Source organism: Heliangelus exortis, chromosome 2 (genome assembly GCF_036169615.1).
Source record: "Heliangelus exortis chromosome 2, bHelExo1.hap1, whole genome shotgun sequence".
In the NCBI taxonomy this organism is placed as follows: Eukaryota; Metazoa; Chordata; class Aves; order Apodiformes; family Trochilidae; genus Heliangelus; species Heliangelus exortis.
Genome location: NC_092423.1, coordinates 117,805,899 through 117,830,137, shown reverse-complemented (window position 1 = coordinate 117,830,137; position 24,239 = coordinate 117,805,899). Strand labels below are relative to the sequence as shown.

The window sequence follows — 24,239 nt, the reverse complement described above, 5'->3', positions numbered from 1 at the left end:
AACCCACGTGTTTAGAGATACAGAGAAGTGGGAGAGGCCCCTGAATGCACAAGGTCTTTATTTTTATGAGTGGGAGAATTTCACTGAGTTGTCTGAGTAGAAGTCAAATGAGAGATCATCCTCATTCTACATGAGTTTATCTAAAGACCCCAGGCTGGCATTTTCTTTTTCCTTTCTAGTTTTTGTTTGTTTGGTTGGTTGGTTGGTTGGTTGGTTTTTTTTTGTTTTTCCCATACATCTCTTGTTTTTGAAATGCCACATCTCAGCTGTAAGAAGCTGGTAGATCCTCAGATGGAAAGTGCATTGTTCAGGTACACCAATGCACAGTAAGAGCAGCAGAGCTGATGTGCACTTTGATGCCTCTCTGCATTATAAATGAGTGGCTGTTAGAGAGCTTCCTCATTCCTCTGCTTGGTCAGCCCTCTGCTTTTGCAAACCTGCTGTTTATGAGCAAGTTTTTCCTCCAGGTATGCACTTGCTGACACTGATAATAGATTTAGCCCCTCTGGAAATTCTGGAATAGGCACTTCAAAGCAGGTGAGACTTCCTCATTTGGAAAACAAAACACAAGTAGGAGATAGAACTTGCTGATATAAGTTATAAGCCTTTGCTGTCTCCAGCTTTCCTCACAGCTTGTGCTTTTTACCATCTGGCCCACAGTCTTCAGGGCACATGTACTCAGGAACTGTCTGACAGCAGGATACTCGTGCTCTACATCACCAATTGGGGAGCACCTGAGGGGAACCAGATAACTGGGAGCAGCCACTTTGGACAAAGAAGTTGGCAAGTTTTGTCAGGCAAGAAATTCAGTGTCACCTATCAGTCTATTCTTAAATATCAAGAAATATGTTTGGTAACCAAGGTTCCATAACAAGTCTTATATTTGCTATGGATTTTCAACCAAGTGTATCAACCAAGTGGGCATCTCTATAAAGGGATGGCTAAAGCCATCTTCTTTTTATTTGGGTTATACATAAGGCCCCAGGAAGGTGATGGACTTTCCCAGATCTCAGAATATTTGCATTTTTGTGTTTTCTAGTGCTTTGAAAGTTTTAGCGAAGATGGAAAGCAAACCAGCAATTTATGCCTGATATGAGTTATCCAGATGATGCTGTGATCTCTTCACCCACTACAGCACTCTGCAGATGGTTTCTATGGATTGCACTGGTGGTGTGTTAGGCTGTAAACAAGGTATAGAAAAAAGTAGTTGTCTCAGAAAGATTTTGCCCTCTTTTGACTCCTTTCTGACATTATGTGAGATATTATTCATAGTGAGCATTATCAGAATAACTGGGGGACGCTTTGACATACTTGTCTGTGCAAGTTACAGAGAATCTGTAGGACAGGGGAATATAAAAAAGAGTGAGCAAAAAGCTGTAAATGCCTGCACTAATGCCTGAACAGAGTACAGACCTGACCCCAGTGGGAACTGGGTCTGCTGCTCCTCAGTATGGTGTCTGCAGGGGGTCCATAGTTCTGGGCAGTTCTGGGCTCTGGGAGCTGGTGCTTTGCCTTAAGCAAGTTGCTAATTTGCCTCAGTGTTAAGCAGTTATTTCTCTACCCTCGAGATCTTGGTGGGGGAAAGGGCAGAGATGCACAATTTAATTGGCCATTTCCCATTTTCTGGGCATAGGTATTTGCTGAATGTCTTCCAGAGCTGTGGGCCAGGCTGTTTTATACCACTTAAGTTGCCATCAGCCAACTGATCAGTAATATCCTTCCTGTGAGCCCTATTCCTCCCAGCATTGAAAGGAACTGAGTAGAGTCATGAAGCAATTTGTGGGTTTTGTCTGGTAAACTGAATGAGACAGCAGCCCTGCTGCAGCTTCTTTGCATTCAGAATGCAAAACTCAAGAGGGATGGTGCAGATCAATAGAAGATGCACATAATCCTGTGCTTTGAGCTCTAACTAAATGCAAACTCCCTGCCTCTTGCAAATTTTCCTTTGGATAACTTTGCTGTATATCATTTGCACTCAGGCAGCTGAATATTTTGGTTCAGTGCTTATACATGCTGTGGAGACAAATTCTTCCTGACTGAAGCCTATAACATACCTTATGTGCTTTTATGTTCAAGCATTCATTTAAAAGAGCTTTTAGAAGTGTTTGTGCTGGAAAGACAATAGCAAATGATCTATACTAAGAGAATTTCAGTCTTGTGATTTTTGGATAGCAATGCTTAAGTTTTTTTCTTTTTATGGCAGAAAGTGTTACTTCCCATTGACCTTTGGGAAACTTCAGATTTTTCTCAGGAATCACTGATGGGTGAGGGGATAATTCACACATGGAAAACAGTATGGCTGTACTTTTCAGATAAGCAGAATGATTTATTAGTAGAAGTGTGAATAACCCAGTACAGTAAGTCTTGGGGCTGAATCCTGTTTCCTGTGAAATGATCTATGAAAAGGGGAAACCTGTGTCTTCACTCAGTACAGTGGGAATGAATACACATCCAGGCTATTGCTCAGCTGCTTGCTAAGAGGAGCCAGAGTGCTCTGCAAACATCCAGAGCAGCTTTCAAAGAGAGGAGGTCCACAACATGAACAAAGTGGTTTTCCACATCCATCTTGCTCTTTCACCACTTGCAGACCCTCTTGCAGACAGCAGGTTGGTAACGTCCAGGGGTAGGTCTACCCACTTACTTTTCCCCAGTGCCCTGGACAAAGTGAGCTCTTTCAGAGACCACAAAAAGGAAGATATGACTTGACCCCTTTAACAAAATTTTCAGAGCAACTCTACCAAGATGAAACACATTCCTATTGTAAAAGCTGTATTTTCAGGATGAACATAGAGCCGAGAACCACCATACATTATGCAGCACAACTAAACAGAGCAGAGATTCCAAAGAGTGAGAAATAAAAAAGATATGATGTACTCAGATCTAAAGGCCTGGTCTTGGAACTTTGCTACATAAAAGTACTCAGTCATGAAATAGTTTGTTTATTAATTATGTTCTCGCAACCCTGAAGGACTGTATATTATTATTGCAACATGAAAAACACTAAAATGCTAGCAACAAAAGAATTGCTTTTAGATCTAGATCACTTCTTGTCTACAACTTTCTGGCTGAAAGTATGGAATTCAAGAACAAATAAACCATTTTGTTATAAATTTTCTGGAAGGGAGCATTTCGATTTTTCAATGTCTTATGGTACTTTGTTCAGAAATTCACTATACTTTTATTAAAAACATGTATTCCATTAAAAAGGACTAAGAATGCAAGATTTCATTTCAAACTGATTTGCCATTTTTTCACCTTTTTGATCTCACTCTCCCACCCCCAAAACTAAAATATTTGCTTGGGGGTAACCTAAAATGATCCTCTTTCTCTCCTTGATTTTTCACTTTGGGCAGTGAACCAAAAAATCAGTTATATGCGTAACTACCATTAGTATCTTTCTAACTTGCTTAATGGAAAACATTCAAAGGCCTCCTGGAACATCATCCAAGTGTTTTAACTTTTTCCACCCTGGGAAAAATATGTGAAAATCACTCCTGGCTGTAATGTCCAGATATTTAGTACACTTGTGAAAGCAAAACTATCCTATTTCTATACATAAAGCATAGTTTTAAAGCAGATGGGTTTTAAGCACTGTAATAATTCATATAAATAATAAGCTTATGTTCTGAAAGCAGAGCAGTTTGTGTGCATAAACATGGCAGATGACATACATGCATGTGACAAATAGGTGGAGAATACAGATACTCACCTATATAGCACTGAAGGAAAGGTTAAGCTCATAAAACTCCAATTTTTAAATGCCACAGAAAGTCACAAATCGAAAAAGGGCTTTTGATGCAAGTTTTTTACCTGTAGGTCCTTGCATGTTCTATTTAATGCTTTTACTGTGGTGATTAAAGCTTTCCATGGTGGATTTTGATAATCATACATTTCCTAAAGTCTGTAATTAAATGTGAGGAATGCTATTAAATAACATTTGTCAACTCATTTTACAAACTCATCCCACATTTTGATATTGTTCCAGGACCAGAACCTTCTGCTTAGCAGAAATTACTGAAAGACACATGACAAAATTAGGTAGCAAAGAACAATTATTTCTTACCCAGCTCCACATCTTGATCATCTGTGAGTACAAGGATGATATTTGGTCTGATATTTTTTCTCTCCTGCTGCACACGTCCTCTGAACCTCGGGGATTTGATGGTGGAACAGTGACTTGTTAGCAATTCAGTACTAAGCACTGCCAGGATGAGTGCAAACCGAGAAGACTCCATAGTAGTTCCAGTATTTCACGGAAAAGTCTGATCCAGAAGTGCCTGGGCTCTAGTTTTCAAGACCTGTATGGAGGAAAAGAAATTCTCTTCAAGCAATAAATAAAGCCCCAGCCACACAGTGAAAGGATGACACCGAGGGAATTCAAGGCTGACACATACCATTTAACGTGATTATATGCCATATTGTTGAATAAGAGCTTTATTCTCTGGGTTTCTAAGAATAAACTCGGTCATTCTGCAACTACACTTTCTCAAATAATTTTTGCTTGAAGTCATGTTACTGCCTGCATTTTGAAAAGGCATGACTTCTGGTATACTCCTCACAGTCCTCCTTCTCCTACACCCCACGCTTCTTCTTATGCAGCTTGTTCCTTACATTCCGTACCTGGGCGCAGTAAAAAAATTGCTGGGATGCAGACGTGTTCAGAACATCTGTAGGAGGAGCCTTGTAAGAAGAAGAAAGTGGAAGGCTTGTCAGTCAAAGACCTCAGCACTGTGGCTGTGCTTCAAAGTCTCCAGAACTGTTTGTTACAGCTTCTTTCTCTGTCCTGAAAGGAAAGAGTGAAAAAAAAAATTGCATCCCTTTCAGCTCACCTCCTTAATTTAATACCATAGCTATGCAGCTGGTAGATGGCATCTTGGCTGGTAGGGATAAAGGACAAATATGTTATGTCATCAAATGCAAGTGCTTTCCCAGCAATTATAGTCAGCCTGAGATTCAGAGAATAAGAGTTAATTCCAGCATATGACACCTGGCAAGGATAAAGCTGTTTTAGGTTAACTCACCGGCATGAATGCCTAAACCCTTCCAAAGCAGAGGGCAAAGCATGGCTGTCATTTGAAATCTGCACTGGATCTCTATGTGAAAAGTCATCTTCCTACTAAGAAGAAAGCCCATATTGAGTGACAGTCCAGATGATCTTACCCAGCATTGTGAAAGCGTAACTGGCTCTCTATCAATCAACGCTGGACCTGAGTGCCTCATCCATAATGCACAGTACCTCTGGCACAGCCTTGTCCCCGATACTCCGCTTCCAGACTCAGCTCAGGATGTTATCAGAACCCCCTCTCTGTGCCTGTCAGTCAAACAGCCTCGCTTTTGTAAGACCTGATGCAAGCACAGAGGCTTGGCTTTGCTGCAGCAGATTTAAACCTGTGACTGCAAACGACTGATTGGCCCGCAGAGGAATGGGCAGCCACTTACACTCTGACATTTTTGGCATTACTGACTGAAGCCCTGCAGAACTGTCCTGTTACACAAGGGAAGGGAGGGGATATTTGGGGGTAAAAAGGAAGAGGGTGGGAAAGGAACATCGGAGTCATGCCTGCTCCTTTTAGGGAACTGACCTGTCACATACATTCCCTGTTTTTATTTTGGGACTATGGAGAATGCACAGTGACATCAGTCAATTAAAAAAAAAAAAACAAAAAAACCCCCACCACACTACAAACCCACTCGAGCCCCAGAAATTTCAAGAGGTCTGCCCAAGGGGAAGCCTGCATGGGAACTGGGATGCACATGGTATAATTAGACTGGAGCATGATCCACACCTGAGACTTCAATATTCAGATATGCAACATTAACTACAAACAGATTAATAAGCAGAAATAATTCAGTGAAAACAACACAGAAGAGAAAAAGGGCCTCATCACTCACCTAAAAATGCATTCATAGGAAGGTTTTCTAAATTTCAGGGGAAGAAGCCACGGGAGAGGGAGGGGATGGGGCTTGGTGCTGGACTGCTTGAAAATGATCCTGTTCTTGTTTTCACATACACCTTTTATTTTAAGCTTCACAAGCTAAACAGTTTCATGCTCCTCACTTTGGCAGGCTGTAATTACACCAGAAGAGTGTGAATGTCTTTAAAAGGAAAATCCAAGTGTCTGTTGCAGAGAAATCCTGCCTTTCATTGTCTCTGCATCAACAAACAGTCCAGCCTCCAACTAACGTTAGAGCACTGCAAAGCCAATACATGGGATAGGGATTTAACATTAAACACCATCTCAGTGATTACACAACATGTAGATAAGTAGACTGGAAGTCTGTAATTAGTCTGGTCTGACTTCTGAAAAAATTCAATTTCCATATATTCATTCTAAGACACATAAAAGCTGACAAAAGCCCTGAAGAAGGGGGTTACCAGAGAAGTCAGCTTTCTTCTGACAGACACCAGACACCACATGCTCTTGGTGCAGAAGCAGAAACACAATTTCTCTACATGTCTGATCTTTAAATAGCAAAACCTTGACTCACTTCACAAAGCATGAAAGACTACGTGAAGTGAGACTCAATGTTTAGTTTCTTACCTCAGTTGTACTGTACAGCAAACTTTTTCAGACAATGTTGACCCAGAAAGCACAGTCATCCTGACTGCACTGAGCAAACATTGGCACCAATATGTTTGAATAAACCCCCACAGTATGAAACTGCAAGTTCCTGATGATTAGACTTCAGTGCTAATAAAATTTACACTAACTCAAATCAATATTAACAAGTATTCTTCATTTCACCCTCTTTGGACTGTACTGGTTTTTAACAGATCCTTTTGCTTTCGCAAGTTAGGACCACCTTAGGCAATTCTTGTTTAGGAAAAAGTGCACTGAAGATTTATTTTCTAACCTTAATTTTTCCCCTCAATGGATAAAGGAGAATATGTACCTGTGTAAAATTAATGAGCCAAGTTTTGTTGAATGGTTCTTGCACAAGAGCACAGTAATGCCACCTTTTGTTGCTCATAACTAACAGTTTTGTATGCTACAAATATTTATTAAAAACTGATATTTGGCAGTGTGTCCATTTACAGCCTGTTTCTGAGTTCTAGCAGGAAATGAAGTAAAGAAAACTAAAAATACGAGCTTGATAAGGAAGACAAAGATGCAATGTTTGTGTTGGATAATGGCTGGTAGCCTACAAGTGCCTCTACAGACACTGTAATTTTCTTGAGAAACAGATAAAAATAGGAGAAATTCTAAAAGGGACCTTTTCAATTCACATGGGGAAGTAAAATAAATTTTTAATGCAGTCCTCAGAAATCAAGATGGTACCGTAAAATAATTTTCTCTAGCTAAGTAAACAAGTTGAACATAACTCCTATGTATGCTATTTTAAAAATTTAAATTCCACTTTGTTATAGAACATACCTATAACAACTGAAACACAGTCATAAATAAGTGAAACCAGAGAAATGAAAATAAACTATTTTTCCCATCTAGATGTAATTTTTTTCAGTAAAATTTTTTTCTTTTCTTTTTTTTCATCATAGGAGCACAAATTCATAATTTATACTCATCCCTCATAAGGTAAAATCAGAAAACTTGGATCTTTAGTTGATTCTATTCTGCTAGTACTATAACAGGCAGTTCAAGGACTCGTTGGCATGGCAAAGTAATTACCCATGAAACTTGAATTACATTATCAGGGCATTGCAAAGATGGGCTACAATGCCACTTCATGTGTTGAGGCATAAAAACTAGGACACCATCTCTAGGCCTCTTAAGATAATGTCTTCCAGTGACTTGGAAAAAAAGCAAAAGTTACTATTTTGTCTTTTGAAACTACTAATAGGCATGCATTTTGGTCAAGAAATGTTTAAGATCTTTCAGTACGTTGGCTGAAAGTGCTTTATTTGCAAAACAACAAGAGACAACCTGTTTTCACAAAAGAACATTTCCCATTTGAAAATCCCCTTTGTTTTCATGTCCACATTTTTTATGACACTCACTTCAATTGGAAGTTTGTGCTTGGCCAATTAAAATCTGCCCGGATTCATACCTTTTGTTTATGAATCTGACTGTTCAGAAAAATATTCAATTGTAAGCTTTAAAGATGTTCTTCAAATTTTATATTCTAGAAATGTGGCTTCCACACACCCTTGTGCGGGGAATCTGTCTTACATGAACAGATTTCTTTCTCTGTAAAACTGAAATCAAACGTGGGGACAACAAGGAAGGACACTGGATGTATGGCTGTCCCAAACACCACGGGCTATGCAATGCTCTGCAGCAGCAGTTCATGACCAAGTGGTAACAAAGGGCAGATGAGTTTGTATGCTCTGCACCACAGCATTGGTGGGTTTTTTGTGCATGAACATTGATGACATCACATTATCCAAATTATCCACATTATCCAAATTTAAGGCCTGCTGTTCTAGTGGACTTTCCTTAGAAACAAAAATGGGTCAACTTTGGCTAGGAAAGGAAAGAGCACTAATATTAGCACTAGTAATAATAAGGGCTGGAATACAGGAACTTCCAGCTGAATATGAGGAAAAACTTCTTTACTTTGAGGGTGACAAAGCACTGGAACAGGCTGCCCAGAGAGGTTGTGGAGTTTCCTTCTCTGGAGATATTTACAACCTGCCTGGATGCAATCCTGTGTGATCCTGCTTCAGCAGAGGTCTTGGACTAGATGATCTTTAGAGGTCCGTTCCAAGTTTGATGCTTCTATGATTCTATGACTGTGACTGTGGAGCTTGAGAACCAAAATACCAGTTTCTGTTCCTCTGATATTAGCAGTAAGTGCGCCCATAATTGAGAATGTAAGGTACCAGGGGGATCCTAAATCAAAAAACTCCTAATGAAGTAATCAACCACCTGATTTTGTGTTTAACTGTTTTTTTCTTCATTACTGTCCAGTATCCTACTTATTATTTCACTGTACTTCAGATTCGCCTGCCTCCAAAAATTGACATAATTGCTTATAATAATGATAAAGTCTAAAAACTAACATTTTGCTACTTAGAACATTTTTCAGATTTGCTGACAAGTGCTAGTAACTTGCACAAAAATCTATCAAAAGCACATAAAAGAAGCAGAAGGCCTTGTCATTGCAAGTGATAAGTTGCTTCATTTCCTTTGTACAAAAGATCATCTTGGGTAATTTCTTCTTATGGGTTTCTCTGAGAAGTAAATGGATGAAGACATTCAAGCAAACAAAACCTCAGATTCCAGTCACCACAAGAAATTTAATTCTTCTTCTCCACTCCAAGTGAAGAAGCATTATCTTCCTATGTATTTTACCTATGAATTACTGTCTTCACAGTTTTAACTTTGATGTATGTTTTTCACAAGATTGACCCCAGTGTTCTCTGTTTCCTTAAAATCAGACTCTACATAAGTAGAAAAATAGAAAGGCAAAGAACAACAAGAATTTTCATAATTCATAAAAGGCAGAGTAGGTATTTTGCTATTGACAATGCTTTACCATGTCCAATGTGACCTTGCAAGTTGGTCACACTGGTAGGTATCTGGTCAACACCATTTCAAAAACCTGCCAGTTTGCCTGTAGTGCCAGAAGCTGCTGTCAGTGGCATCGTGTTACCTGGAGGTGTCTTCACCAAACAGTGCTCCTATGAAGGTCAGATTTGGTTGTTTACATCTACCATTTTCAGTTCTTTGCTTTAAAGTGAAATGTCTCTGCCTAGCAACACTGCTGTACTCAGAAATGTTTTGCATTCATGGAAACTCCAAGGTGAAAGGGGTTTTCTCTTTAACACAAATATACAGCTTCTGTGAACCTTCAATGTTTATGGATGGATGTCTCAAATTCTCACATAGTCTGAATCATAGCAGGTGTGTGGTTAGAGGCTTAAGAAAATTAGCAATTTCATGAGATTAGTAACTGCATGAAGATTGTGCAGACAGATTGAAATTACACAATTAAAGGTCAGAGAGGAGAGATGTTCATCTGCACCAAAACAACCTAGAGGTTCAGAAGTCTTAAATCTCTCACTAAATCATATTGCCTTGACGACTAGAGGATTGTTAACACCCTACAACAACAATAACAACTCTCAGTTTCACTAATATAGTGAAGCACTTAAGTGGAAAAAGCTGTTGACAGATGACTCTTAAGTTTAGTAATGTTGATGTTCTTCTCACATCTTACATTTCTATCTTGTATTTAAAAGGCAAACACTGCAATCTCAAACTACCAGGCATGACAGTGTAAATCTGTGGGTCAGTTTCCTGTGGGAATATTGAGCCTGCAGCCCTGGGAAACACATATACAGTACAGGAGAAGTCAGGAAAAAGTAGGACCTACCATCTCTTCCTAAAGGTTAATCCCCTAATCTTAGTTGTCAAGTATAGGATTTACAGTGAACACAAAGAATGTTGTTCCTATCTGGGTCTAATCTAATCATTACCTATTGGATTTCCAACACGCTTTCCTAATCAATCAGTTGTCTGCTCAGCACCAAAATGTAATCTGGGTATTATAGTGATGTATCATCAGTGCCTCAGGCTAGATTAATTTAAAGTAACTATAATTTAAAGTAATCGCAGGCAGGGAGATTCATAACCTTGTATTACGTTTTTACATTGTAATTTTGCAAACAGTTACAGACAGGAAAGGAAAAAACCTGCAGTGACTTGCAAGTATAATGCACATTTGCTAACCCACTTTTATAACTTGGTACAGGTTAAGGGATATTCTTAGTAAGTAAAATTTTCCAGCACTTCATATGTCATAGAGTAAAACAACAAACTCCAATAGCATTTTAAAAAACAAGTAAAAGTAGAAGGAATGCTCTGCCTTTGAGAAAAGGAAAATATGTCTTCAATTTTAATGCTGTTAATACAGTTGAAAAAAACATTAAAGAAGACATATCTAAAATATAAAAAATATTTTTATATCAACTTCAAATCTGCGAAATTTTTAAAAGAAGACCCCTGCCTATTCTTCATTAAGGAGAGATGCCTGCTCTTAACTTACAAACTTCTAATAATATACTTCTAATAATTTATTTCTCTGCATCTGATTTACTTTCTTTTAGAATTTCATATTTCAACACAGCCACGAAGTGCACTTGTCATACAAAAGAGGCTGTTATAATTGAGCCAGATGACGTGCCCCACAAGTAAAATCAGCCATTCATGAAAGCTGGTCACCAGAGGCCATTTCAAACAATGCACATTTCAAAGTAATCTTAAGTAATCCCTTTTCTCTACTGATTTGGTTTCCAGGCAGTCTTAAGCACATGTGTGCAGCAAACAGGAGGCTTATTAAAACCTGATGTTATATTGGAAGTTATAATGCCACTGCCTTGTGATTGAATTCCATATCTGCCGGTCTTCAAAGAGAGGGGAAAAAAATCAATTAAATTTATATGCTTATTAAACGTGAGTGTCATGATACATGCAGTTTATTAGCACTTGCTAAATAATTAAGACTGAAAAAGATAATTAGATGTGCCCCAAGCTCCAAACAGGCTCTGATACTAGATTAATTTTTTTTTTTTAACTTTAAAGAAAATGTCTTTCTAGCTACCAGGTAACATAATTTCTAAAAGACTTCCAAGTATTTTGCAAATATAAAGAGTAACCTCTGTGCATGAAGGACTTTAAAGTAAAATTCCATTTTAAAAGCACATATCTTTGCTATATCACATTACAAAAACACAGCATACAATAACACACTCATGATTCAGTGATCCAGTAAGTAGTCTTGATTTGGAAGATCATATCACAGAGGTGAACAACAGCAACACAGTTTGCACATTTCTTTAAGTTCCTATTTAAGTCCACCAGCTTTAGAAACTGTGCAAGAGCATAGCTTTTCATATCTCCTTTAGTTAGAAAACTCTTTATTGAAGAAGCTTCCTTCCTAAATACGTTTACTTCCCCTCAAAGGTTTGCAACTCTAATTGAGAGATTTTTTTATTTATTTCTAAGACAGTTTGTTTTACCAAATAAATGGACATGATTAACTTGAATATGAGCGCAGCATCTTTAGCACAGAATATCTATGGTCCTACCTACCTAGAAGAACACAGAGAACATGCCCATTTCCTCATGTACATCCCTGCAATATCATAGGAGGAGGTTAGGAGAGGTTCTGCCATCGTGTGTGTGTGGTCCTGGGTGGAAGCTGAGCCTAATGCAGGGCTGGCCCTGGCCACTCTCCTTGCTGACTGCACAGGGGAAGCAGCAGAAGCTCATAGAGACCACAGGGGTCTATGCAAAGACTGAAATCTGAGAAACTGGCAGTATAAATCTAAATAAGTGTAAGTATGTAAACAGATAGCAGCACCTACACTCCTAGGAGAGAATCTCAGATGAACTTTTAGCTATAACATAGATGGACTGACTGCTCAGAAACACCACGTGAATTAGATAGATGCCATCCCCTGGCTAACCAGGAGAACCAGGAAGTTCCCACAAGTGCTTTTGAAAACATTTTCTCTATTATACTTCAGTGAAAAAAAAAGTGAATGTATTTGTAGCATCAGTTATCTGTGTGCTTACATGCACAGTGAGTGTGCTTATGGGCATGGAGTTTCACTGCAGAATACATGTGGTAGCTGCTGACATTCTCTTTCACTTCCAGGTCTGGAGACAAAGCCTAATAATTTATTTTTTAATTTTTTTTCTTTTAATGGTCCCATTATGTTCAGATGAATTTTACTCTTCATACGTTAAAACAGAATTTAATAGGACTACTAAAAGAGACCCAATGGATCAGGCTCTGAGTACCATTTTTCAAACAGGATCTTCCTTACCGGGTTGCTTCTCTTTGTCAAGAAGCTTTGGCAGCCCTGCTATAGTCTAAATTTTACCTTTATTAATATACATATAAAAGCTCCTTGACAAACCAAGGAGCTTTTATGCTTTTAAATAAGTTGCTCCCTGACAAACCTGTGCTATAGAGAAATCAGCCTACTAGGAACAGTAAACAGCCAGTCAGACTAAACAAAACAATCTCTTACAAAATCCAGATGCTTCATATCCTTTTCCATAAAGAGCAGTCAGTGAGGAAGGTGAGGCACTGCTGAGAATCACATAACTCTTGCTGTCGATCTTAATTTTAATCATCTTTGTAATCAGGAGGCCTCTGGTCTCCCTGCTGCTGTGTTACCTGCAGGGCACAAGGTACAGCCCCAGCCCAGGAATGCAAGGGACTTGTGCCTGCTCTGACAGTAATCCTTCCCATCCCCTCACCTCCCATCACCTCGCTGTCCCTCAGTCCCCTCTCAAGCACACACCTGCACATGCCCGCTGGCGATTCCGGGGCTGACCTGTGACTGACCCATCGTGGGGAAATTCAGAAAGTCATCTCCACATGGTCATCTCCTACTAGGTGGAAAGAGTTTGCAGAGGAACGGCAGCGTGTATGAGCAAAGAATACAATTGATGGAGTTTACTGCAAAAAGGTGTTCAAGCTTAGACCCTGATACATGTGCTCTGCTGCACAAGAGAAACATTTATGCTGGAGTCAACAGGATTCTTCGCCTCCTTAAGCCAGCCTCCTGCAGGCTCTTCAGTAAATCTCTGGTGCAAGGATGCTTTAAGATCTTTGCTGAATATTTCAAAAGAAGCTAATCATCACTGGCACATGAGGAAAGGCCAAAATGTACAACGCATCTGAATAGTAAATTTAATCTGAAAATTACTATTCCTATCAAAAAACCCTGAAATTAGAGTCACGCATCCTTGTACAAGGACAGAATATACCATATACAGCTTATCTGTCTGAGGAATATAAATTCTTTCAGCCCGAGTCCTGGAAATCCATTCTCAAGGAGCTGTTTGAAAATAATCTTCAGTCTGAGATCTAACAGACTCAAGAATGACTTGTTGAAATTATTCTGCGAATAACTTGATCTCTGAAAACATTTTGAAAGGGTACCACATATAAATGCACCTTCATTTTCTAAGTGAAAATGCCTGCGGAAAGACTTTCTGCCTCTTTCAAGTGCACATACAGCTACTTTCAATTTCACAGTCCTGGCTTCTGTAGGTGAGAGAGCAATTTTAAAGCACAGAAGCCAAGGCTGAATACATTCAAGCACACACTTTTTATTTCCAATGCACTTCATATTACGCAAAGTTCCTATTTAACAATGAAGAGACATGATTTTGTATAATATTTATACATTATATGTATATCATATCCTTATAGATAGTTAATTGGAACTGCTCATGAGCTGAAAAGGTACTCAGATGCCTGACAGCACATACTGAATTATTTTCTCTAGCAGTAGTGAAGGAGGCAGTCAGCCTTATGTCCCAGCATGTGACCATGTATTACACACAGAGGGGGAAGACAGCAATGGAAATTGGTAATCATTAGATAGAAGCTTCTGAATAATACTGAATGGATCAGGAATGACAAGGACCAGGACATATGTGAAATCACTCCCAGGTAACAGAGATAGAAAGGCATGGGATAGAACTGTAGTGCTTTTCTTCACTTTTGTAGGAAGGAATTTGAAAAGAAACCCAGTTTACAGTGATTATTGTGGGGAAACCATCAATGCTTGCTTTACTGAATGTTTTTTCCTAAATGTAGATGAGCTGTTCTTACATGAAAGGTGTCTCATAAACTGTGTCAATGACCCGATTCAGGAATGTTTAGACCAACATATAGAGAATTCACTTCTTTGTCCTTAGCAGGCTCAGCTGTGAGGTCAGACCAGGCTGCTGAGGGCTTTACCAAGTCAAGCCTTGAAAACCCTCAAGGATGGACACTGCCCAAATGCTCTGGGGCCCTGTTCCACTGCTTGACTGTCCTGAGGGTAAAATTTTGTTTTTCCATACATCCAGCCTGAACATCCTTTTTTAAAATTTATGCCTACTGGCTCTTTCCCCCTGCCATCAGGACCAGGGCTCTGTCTTCTCAGTGACCTTCCTGAAAGGGATGGTCTAGAGGGATGCTGTCAGATCAAACCTGCTCCATGCTGAACAACCCAGCTCCCACAGCCTCTTCACACAGGGCAAGGACTCCAACTCCAACCATCTTGGTGCCCCTCTGCTAAATCACTCCAGTTTACTGAAGTCTTTCCCAGATTAAGGATCCAGAACTGTCAGATGCTAATGAGTGATGACTCAAATACATCTTAGTATCTGTTTAAAGAGGCATTGCTATTGTTTAAAGAGGGAGAACTGAGCTGAACAACATGAAACAAAAACTTCACAGAGTGCTTCACTTGTGAAATGAATGAATCAGTGAAGATTTGCAAATAGTTGGCTTGACCAAACCCACAATTTTCCTATTTCTGAATATTTCTGAACTTTTTGTGTTATTCTCAGGACCAGAAATGAATAGTGCCATGAAAAAATCTGGTTTTGCTATAGTTAAAGGCTGACCAAAGTAATTTGAACTAGGGAGAATGCTTCTAATTATTTTTCAGTGTTTCTAATTATTCCAGCAGAAATTAAAACTTATTCAGATAAAATTTGGGGGTTTATTGTGTCAATAAAACAGAGTGATTAAAGTAGTCAGGATTTGGAAAAGAAGGTCAACTTTATATATGAGAAAAGAGAGTTTCAAAATCCCCTCTGTCCCTGGCCCCATGTAAATGTAGAGCACATCTGGAATGAAACAAATGATCTGACTGGTTTCTGATGAGCTGGGTGGTGTAAATGTTTCACACTGACCACACTGCACACTCATAATATAGGAGCTAATTCATCTGCCATGAATACATTTCTGTGTATGTTATCCTTTAAAATAAACAAGCAAAAATGAGTAATTTATCAGGAGTTAAACGAGTATTTTTCCAGAGGGACCTTTTCTGTCCCATATGGCTGATTTTAAAGTCGAAATGCAGGCAGTTTAAATGCTACATCCTCTGTCTCACTACATGAAACAGTTATTGCTTTAAAATATGGAATTTCAAATTTTTAGAGCTGTCAACAAGTTCCAATTGTTCCTGAAAATATCATTCATTTAGGCTGCTTATTCATTTCTTAGAAGACTGCAAAACTCTAAACACAGGGCTGCAGACAGTGAATAATAATAGTCTTCCAAAGCCTGTATTTACAATGGCATTGCATTTGCGTAATGTGTTCGTTTCTAGATTTAATTTAAGAATTTTGACAGAAGGTTTATAACCACAAAAAAGCAGCTTCATAGGAAATGTCTCCTGGAAAAAAAGGCTAATTGTAACCAGCCCTGCATATTTAAAATTTTGCAAATCCTTTTCATTTCTTAATACCTTAAAATCTATTAAGACGCAGATTATTCTTGAACATATCATTATGATCTTTTAACAAGACAATGTTTAATGCATTTCCCAGAGCTTTTCTACAGTAGGAATGAATTTATTAACTTGAATTTGTTCCCGAAGAATCTTCCCATAGTAAGGGAAGATGTAATACTCATGTAGGCAGCTCTGATCATAAGCTCTTAATAATATATGCTCTTTGTGACTGATTCACAGATTTCTTAGACTAGCAGAGCCTCCAAAAAAACTTTCCTTCAACATTAGAGGTGCTTTTCATGCCTTACAGTGATGAGCAAACATCTCTTGGACAGAGAGATTCTGACCAATTCAGTGGTTGAATTCCATGAGGAAGTTCATGGTATAATCTCCCCCTGCATTGTACTCAAACATTTGCCTTCATGGCAAAAGAACTCAACACTGAAGGTTAATAAGAAAAAAGACTGCCAGACTGAAAATGCTCAGTTATAAACAGAAAGGAAGTGCAAAAGCTTTAAGCTACAGAAAGGAGGATATCCTGCAAATGTTCCTCTCTCTGTTGTTTTACTCACTTTTATAATGTGCTTTTATAAAATTCCTAGCTCTCATTAGCATCTCCTTTAAAAGTAGAGTGGTGTCAGGCAGGTGACATACCCTAAGTCCCCTCCCCAGCCCTGCAGGGTGGGAATGACAGCACCCATATAGCACATAGCATAACCCACCACTCGTCACCTGCTCAGGTTACCCCACCTTCTTCTTTTTCCATTTTACTAAAAGCTCCTAGAAACATACCTTTTCCCTAGGTGGTAAAGAATGATTAGCTTATAGACATGTCAAAATTTGGACAAAAATATACCAAACATTTCAAGGTATAACCAGAAAGAATCTGAAATCAAAAATGCATCATGGTTAAAGTATCATACTGGCACCAGGTTATGTTTCCATTATCTCTTGTTGACCTCTGGCCAGAGACATTTATCTTAACACTGCAACTATTTGTGAAAGTCTCACACATTTCCTTGCATGTTTTTCTCTCCCAGTGCTAGGCCTTTAATACAATATTGAGTTACATATTCAGCTTTTCACAGGACAGAGCTGGGAAAGAGATATAATGAAATGTCTGAGTGCTGGCATGTGTTTCCTACACTCGCTAATGTAATTTTTAAGTATCTGCAAATGAAATCCTCCTGTGTTTCCAGTAACACCTATAACCACATTTTCAAGGCACGGTTTCAGTCCTGTGGGCCACAGCTGGGGGAAGCCAGGCAAGGTCAGGAAGCTTCTCCTCTCCCACCCCTGGCCAGGGGCAGGGAACAAGGGGAGGCAGAGGGGTATCCCCAGACCTGGACATTGGGCACCTTCCTGGGGATGGGGACAGGACCATGGCAGGCTGGGTCTGTATCCTGGCAGAGCTGAGGGGAGTCCCAGGGGGCTGAGGTGGTTTTGTGGGACACAGGCAGGTGAGGCAGCGCTGTGGGGCTGTAATGGGGTGTTGGGAGGTGATGGCCCTGGATGGCAGGGGTAGGCAGGGCTGGCAGTGCTTCATGGCCATGACACACATGGGCATCAGTTGCAAATGAGTGAAGAAGTATCCACCCAGCTGAATGAGAATCAAACCTCATTATCTGTAACTGCAGAAAAGTTGCCCCAAAAGTTTCAGTGGACAAGCACATTTCACCAGGAAATTGTTATGGATAAATCCACAGAATCAGCTACTCTGTGGAGAAGGGTGTAAGCAACAACAACAACAACAAACCAAATAAAAATTGCAGTAGAATGGAGCATGTCACAAGTCATCACCTTTAGTAGTATGATGAAGAGAGATCTGTTATGAATTTCCATCTTCTATGGTTTAACATTCAGTTCAGCAAGCTATGCAAAACACAGATCAACTGCTAACAGTCAAATGATCCAGGTTTTAGCTTACAGGTGAGGACACAGTGGGAAGGCAATTTCAGGAAGCAAATAACTGTAACCAAATAGCAAAGAGCTTTTGCTAACACATTTTCTTTCTAGCACAAAATTGCTTAAAATCAAGGCAGCTGACTGACTGGTGTGAATCACATGTGTCTCCTAGACAATGTGATGGAGTTAGCATCTAGTATCTAAGGCTCATGACTGAAAAACTACTCCTTCTGCAATATGTCATGGAAATACTCTGTTGACTAGGACTTGTGGACAAATTTTTAATGTGTTATTCTCTGTAAACTGTATGTTTGATACAACACTTTCAGTATTTGGCACGTTTTCCTACATAACACCTTTCATGTAAGTTCCTTGGTTCACTCTGCAAAGAATTAGATAATTGATTAGCACTGGTATCAGTGAAATAACATTGAAGCTGAAACACAGAAGGATCAGCTCACAGACTCAAGACTCAGGTGGAAAACTTTAACTTAAATCTGAAAATAAATTTCATTACAATTTCATATTGTGGAAAGAAAAAGGAAGAACACTAGAGGGCTTTTGTTTTCATTGCAATGTGAAATGAAAAAATCTGAATCCTTGAAAGCTAAGCTGCCATCCTCTGGACTGCTCTACCTCTAATGAAAGAAATAGTGGAGATCATACATCCCTACAATATTAGCTGACAACAGTAATAAGTAGAAGGCCTCCCTTAAAACTCAATGATATTACTACTGTGGACTGTTATGCCAGAAGGACTTTCCAAAACTAACATAATTTTGTAATTTATTATGGGTGATGACATGTCAAGCTAGACTGGATCATGAGCTTGGATCCTTAATGGTCATTCTTGAAGATGCATTCCTGACTTGTTTCCATTCATCAGCCTTGCATTTGAGCTAAGACAGTCTTGCACTTAATTCATATCTTTACTTGCAAATTGATCACACATTACTCAGAAATTATTAAGATACATGATAAATCACCAATGCCATACTTGTGCTAATGTTCAAAGGTTTCATTTACTGCTCTATACTGTAGGAACATAAGACAAATTGGGTTTTTTCATTAATGTATGATGGAGGTTAACTTAGGAGCTAAGTAAAGGAACTGGAAAAAATATAGTGATATTTACTTATTTAGTAATACAAAATTTTCAGACAGGTTGATGTTCAAGTCCTCGTCTGTGTTATGGTTCTCTGCCATGTATAAATACACAGCCACCAGATATATTCTGTATTTAAATGCTCCTCGACACCATGCTTTTTCTCTCTTTGGAGACAGAGGGCATTTAAATTGCATCATTTGCAGGGCATTCAAGTTTTGGTAATGACAATACCAGTGGGGACTAAGCAATGGCATATTACTTGCTGCTGTGCTGTTGACTCTCATGGCAGATTTATCATCTGCTAACCAAGCGTGTCATCCAGTGCAGCAAGTGCAGCAAATCTTGAACAACTGTAAATTAACACAGTCATGTCAGTAGATGAAATTGCTGATCCCATGGTCAGGCTATTGTTATTATTTTCATACTTTGATCACAGGTCCATAGACTACATTCTCTCGGAAAAAAAAAAAAAAAAAAAAAGAAAAAAACCACAAACCACCAAAAACCGACAAAAAAACAACCAACCAACAAAACTAAACAAAAAAAAAATCAAAAAACCCAAACAAATAACCCCAAAACAAATAAACAAACAAACAAAAGCCACCAAAAAAGCATCAACAACTACAAAAAACAAAACAACAAAACAAACAACCTCACAATGAGAAACAGTACTTGCTGGCACTTGAGCAGTACTCACCATCTCTTAACATTTTGGTTCATTACTGACACAGACACAGGTAAGATGTTTTATCCACTATTACTAAAATTGTTTTTTAGCTGACAGTATCAATTGACATCTGAAACTAATTTTTGCTCAAACACCTTGTCCCTGCCCCAGCAGCAGGAAAGCAGCTTAGAATCACTGTCAGGATACAAGTGACGTTCCTGACCAGAAAGGAATTCATACTGGAGATGGGAGGAACCAGGAACTATTCTTCTGGTGAAAATATTTGTTAAAAAATAATTTTCCTAATTCTTTTCTATGCACGTAACACACTGAAACTTTAGTAAAAATTTTACAGACTAGTAATCAAATATTTCTCTACTCCCACAGACAACTATTACTGCTCTTCTTAGCTGTGCTGGCAACAAATTATCTCCCTATTACTTCTGGGAATTATTAAGAAACTTTCAATAACCAGTGGTTATGATTAACACATTATTCTTAACATGTCTTCTAGGAATGGATGTTGAAGAGCTGAAGAGGGGCAGGAGTAAAGCCTTCTTTATTTACAAACGTCCCCTGAATTCTGCAGTTTTGCTCTGATGCTCAGTGGTTATGCATTCCTCCAAGAAAATGACATAATGTAAGCACATCAAAGCTGTTGGCTACAAGGAATTAGCAAGTGATCACCCTGTGGAGGGTCTCTCAGTCTATGAATACTGCTGGTAAGGCAATAAGTATGAGAGTTTCCTCAACGTGTAATTGCTTACTCTTCATCTCAGCAGGTTTTTCCTTACTTAATCATGAGCAAAATGACCCATGGAAATCACAAAATAGTCTCGTTGTTTGATCATTCTCTTTCTTTGTGTTCGCTCTTTGATATTTAACCTCCCATTTCAGTCAGCTTTAGAAGGATGTTTTCCAGAATGTCTCATTTGGTGCTATATTAATCAGTTGAGGAGAACCTGCATGTTGCTAGGTTGGCAGGAAGTGTAAGCACATGAACGCAAGCCCGGTTGTGGGACCACAATGAGTTCCTTCTGCAGCAGACCAAGAGCCCTTCATTTTTATTGACCTAGGGAGCAGGTCAGATATGATGGCTGCTATAACAAAGGCATTTCTTGAAGACAAAAATGCCTTTGCAGTCACACCACCTAATCAGTTTGAAAATCTCAATTTTATTTGGCTTTAAAATACTTCAAGATAGCAGTACAATGCAGTTGACAAGCTAGAAGAAAGGCCAATACTTAATCTTTTCCATGCCATGACAGACATGCAAATTAACATCTGACTGGATATGGAAAGCCTTTTGGCAAACTCTAAGTAACTTTTCACCTACTAACTAAAGCAACGACTCCAGGAGAAGGTAACGTCATCAGGTAAATAAAACCCGTGTGTCTCTGTGACCAAAAGGAAGGAAAAGGTTTTGTGCTAAGCAATAGGCTTGTTGTCTATGTTTTGCTCTGCATTTTTCTTTTCACTCAGCTTGTGAGAGAGCAAGTGAACTGCATAGTAACTGCAGCAGATTTACCTGTTTTTATTCTCTGATCAAGCAGATAGTGGTGAATTGTGTGCTGAAAAGTAGTAACATAGGGTCCACTTGGATTCAGATAACGGGCAGAAACTTTGATGTGCATCACAGCAAAAAATCCCCAAACAAACCAAAAAACTAACATTTTTCTGTCCTCTGGCATCTTATTCAGTCTGTCCCGAAGAATAAAAGTTCTAAGGCCACCCCACTGGAAAATTAATACCCTTACATATATATATATATTACATTGAAGGTAAAACCTAGTAATACTTAAAATAACTTTTAAAATTAAATTCTATATGACAAGTTGAAAAGAAGGAAAGTCTAATAGAATTAATATTCTCTTCATATTCTCTTCAACAACAGAATAAGCTCTCACCCATAGAGGTATACAACACTGTAAAACTTCTCAGAGATTAAAGTATGTAAGTAATGTGGCAAATATAGGGAACTTAGTTTCTCCTGCTTCGTGGGATGAAAAGGCACATTTAACTGCCTGGCTCCTGCTGTTTTTGAATGAAAATCCAACGCTTCATTAACATTTATCCCTTTTTCTTCTAACCCTGCTATACACAATCTCTTTTTGAGTTTCAGGAAAACCAGCAATTATCACATCAAAGGTCATCAGTCCACCAGGGAAACCTCAGTCCTAAACTGGTGGAGAATTGCTGAAGCTTTTGCAAACATTTCAGATCAGGCGAGCAAGTGTTTTCCCTCCTCCCTTCCCTCCTGTGACTCTTGTTGGTTTTATTTAATCAGCTTAGAAGACCTCCTTAGTCTTCCTGTGATGCCATACACTATCCTAGACATCAAAAAGATTTCTATACTGCCATTATATTTATACAGAGGGAATAAAAGAATAACAATGATTTAACCATGCTGCACAATAGATCCGGTCTGAAACAGTCTGAAGGACTGCTTAAATTTCTCAAAAGATATTTTGTTAAGCTCTGTTCTGAAGGTATTGGCAACACTCTTTCTTACTTTAATGCTTGCAGGAGCATTAAAGAAAGAAGGTGATCTGTGCAGTTGAAAATGACAGAGATGTTCAAGTTACTGAACAGAAAAAATCAGAACAACCGAAACATGAAGGGATTCTACCCTTGCTAAGAACATGCATTAAATAAAAAGGGCATGCATAAAAAGCTCAAGATAAATGAAGAAGCTGTTTTTAAAATAATGATATTTGAAAAAAAATAAATGCTGTATTCTTGTTACTTATCTTCTGGCTTCATATCCTTTATGGTTATGCATTTTTAATTTTTTTTTTTTTTTGCTAATCCTAAAGAAGAATTTTTTTATTTCCAAGTGAGATATGTTTTCATATAATCACATGATACCAAATAAACCAAAGAGGTATGTCTGGTAAAGGAAAGAGTTGGCAATGCTAGAAATTTGTTTTTTTCAGACCTCAGGAAGACAGAGTTCTGATGACATGGCATTGCACTCACCACACTCATCTGTTTCCAGTTTCACTGGAGAATGGATGACCAAACAACATAAATTCTGAGCTTTTTTTTTTTTTTTTTTTTTTGGCTCTTGTACATTTGTACAATGAAGTGATTTAAGGCGTGTAGGAATCTTGATGCTAACCAAAACATGACTTCAGTGTCATGTAGCCTGCTAGACTGAGCAGGTTACCTCTATTAAAACAAAGTATCATTCAGTGCTTAAGAAAACATTAAAATAAATTAACAATTTGGCAGAACTATTATGGAATACTGATCCACTTGTCTGAAGTATCACTTCTTTCTGACTGATATTTCTGGCTCTGATCCTTTGCAAGACTCCTATAGCCAAGTCCCATTAAATAAGAGTCTTTCCTGCTTTATATGTGAAGCTGTGCAGGGAATTTGCCTTCTCAGTATTGTAAAGCAAACACAATACTTTTATCCATCTTACTGCTTTAATGTAATTAGTTAGTTGATTTGATTTGATCATTTAATCCATCTCCCTAGTGCCTCTTTTAAAGATAGAGAGTAGGAGGTAACACTCCTATGTACTGAGCCAAGCCAGCTATATGTTCCTGCAGCATGTTTTTCATTTGGATAGAATCACAAGTTTGTAATTCTATGTTTCTCTTCACGACAAACTAATCTCCCACTTGTAAGGGTGGGGACCCATCTAAGAAGCCACAGAACCATGTGAAGCTGAAATTTCACCCCTTCCCAGCTCTGTAGCCCTCCTTACTAAGACATGAGCTGGTATGTCCCTCCTGTGAGAGAGTTCCCTACACATGTAGCTGGCTTGGTGAGGAGCTGTTCTTGTATTCATTTTGATAGGACAGAAGGAGAGAAGGAGGAGATAGGAAGAAGAGTTGTTTCCTCTCTCAGACAACATGAAGACCTTCTCACCGTGTGCTGGCAAGGTATCATTTATCATTGGCATTGCTGCTGCAGCTTTGCATCACGTAATGGGCTTAAGCTACTTGAACACCCTGCTAATGCAGGCCCTCCTAAAAAGTTAATTTACTTAAGGTAAATATAGTAATGTGTTTTTATTGGACTGTCCTACTACTGTACCTACTCCTTGGGTGTTCAGATGTTCAGTGATGTTGGCCCAGCAAAGTAAATTCAAGAATTAACTGGGAGCATTTTTGTAGAGAAAATGGACTTTGTTAACAGTGACTTGAAACGTTACACAAAGGGTTTGTTCAAATGGCTGAAGTGACTGAACATCTGAGCTTGACTTTAGAACGTGGATATTCTCACAGCAAATTGCAACGTGCTGAGGAATTTTGCCTATGGCTATGGTATGAATGAACTGAATCATCCCCTGAAAAAGAGATCATTTCTTCAATCTTCAACTGAGTATGTATAACACTGGCACTAGCAAACCAGCTGCCTTTCGAGCAGTGAAACTTCACTGGTTC

General features: G+C 38.8%; 1 protein-coding gene across 11 annotated transcripts in view; it reads right to left on the bottom strand.

The window, feature by feature from the left end:
* Positions 1-24,239, bottom strand: part of SULF1 (sulfatase 1) — a 138,318-nt gene that overhangs the window by 61,479 nt on the left and 52,600 nt on the right. For 8 of the 11 annotated variants that reach the window (XM_071737742.1, XM_071737751.1, XM_071737741.1 and 5 more), the window contains 2 exons: positions 4,621-4,783; positions 4,064-4,298 (listed from right to left, as the gene is read on the bottom strand). In XM_071737742.1, the coding sequence (XP_071593843.1) occupies positions 4,064-4,235 (172 nt within the window). In that variant the 5' untranslated portion in view covers positions 4,236-4,298; positions 4,621-4,783. Of the gene's footprint in view, positions 1-4,063; positions 4,299-4,620; positions 4,784-5,160; positions 5,372-24,239 lie in introns of those variants that run through there. The other 3 variants (XM_071737745.1, XM_071737746.1, XM_071737750.1) reach the window with 3 other exon arrangements.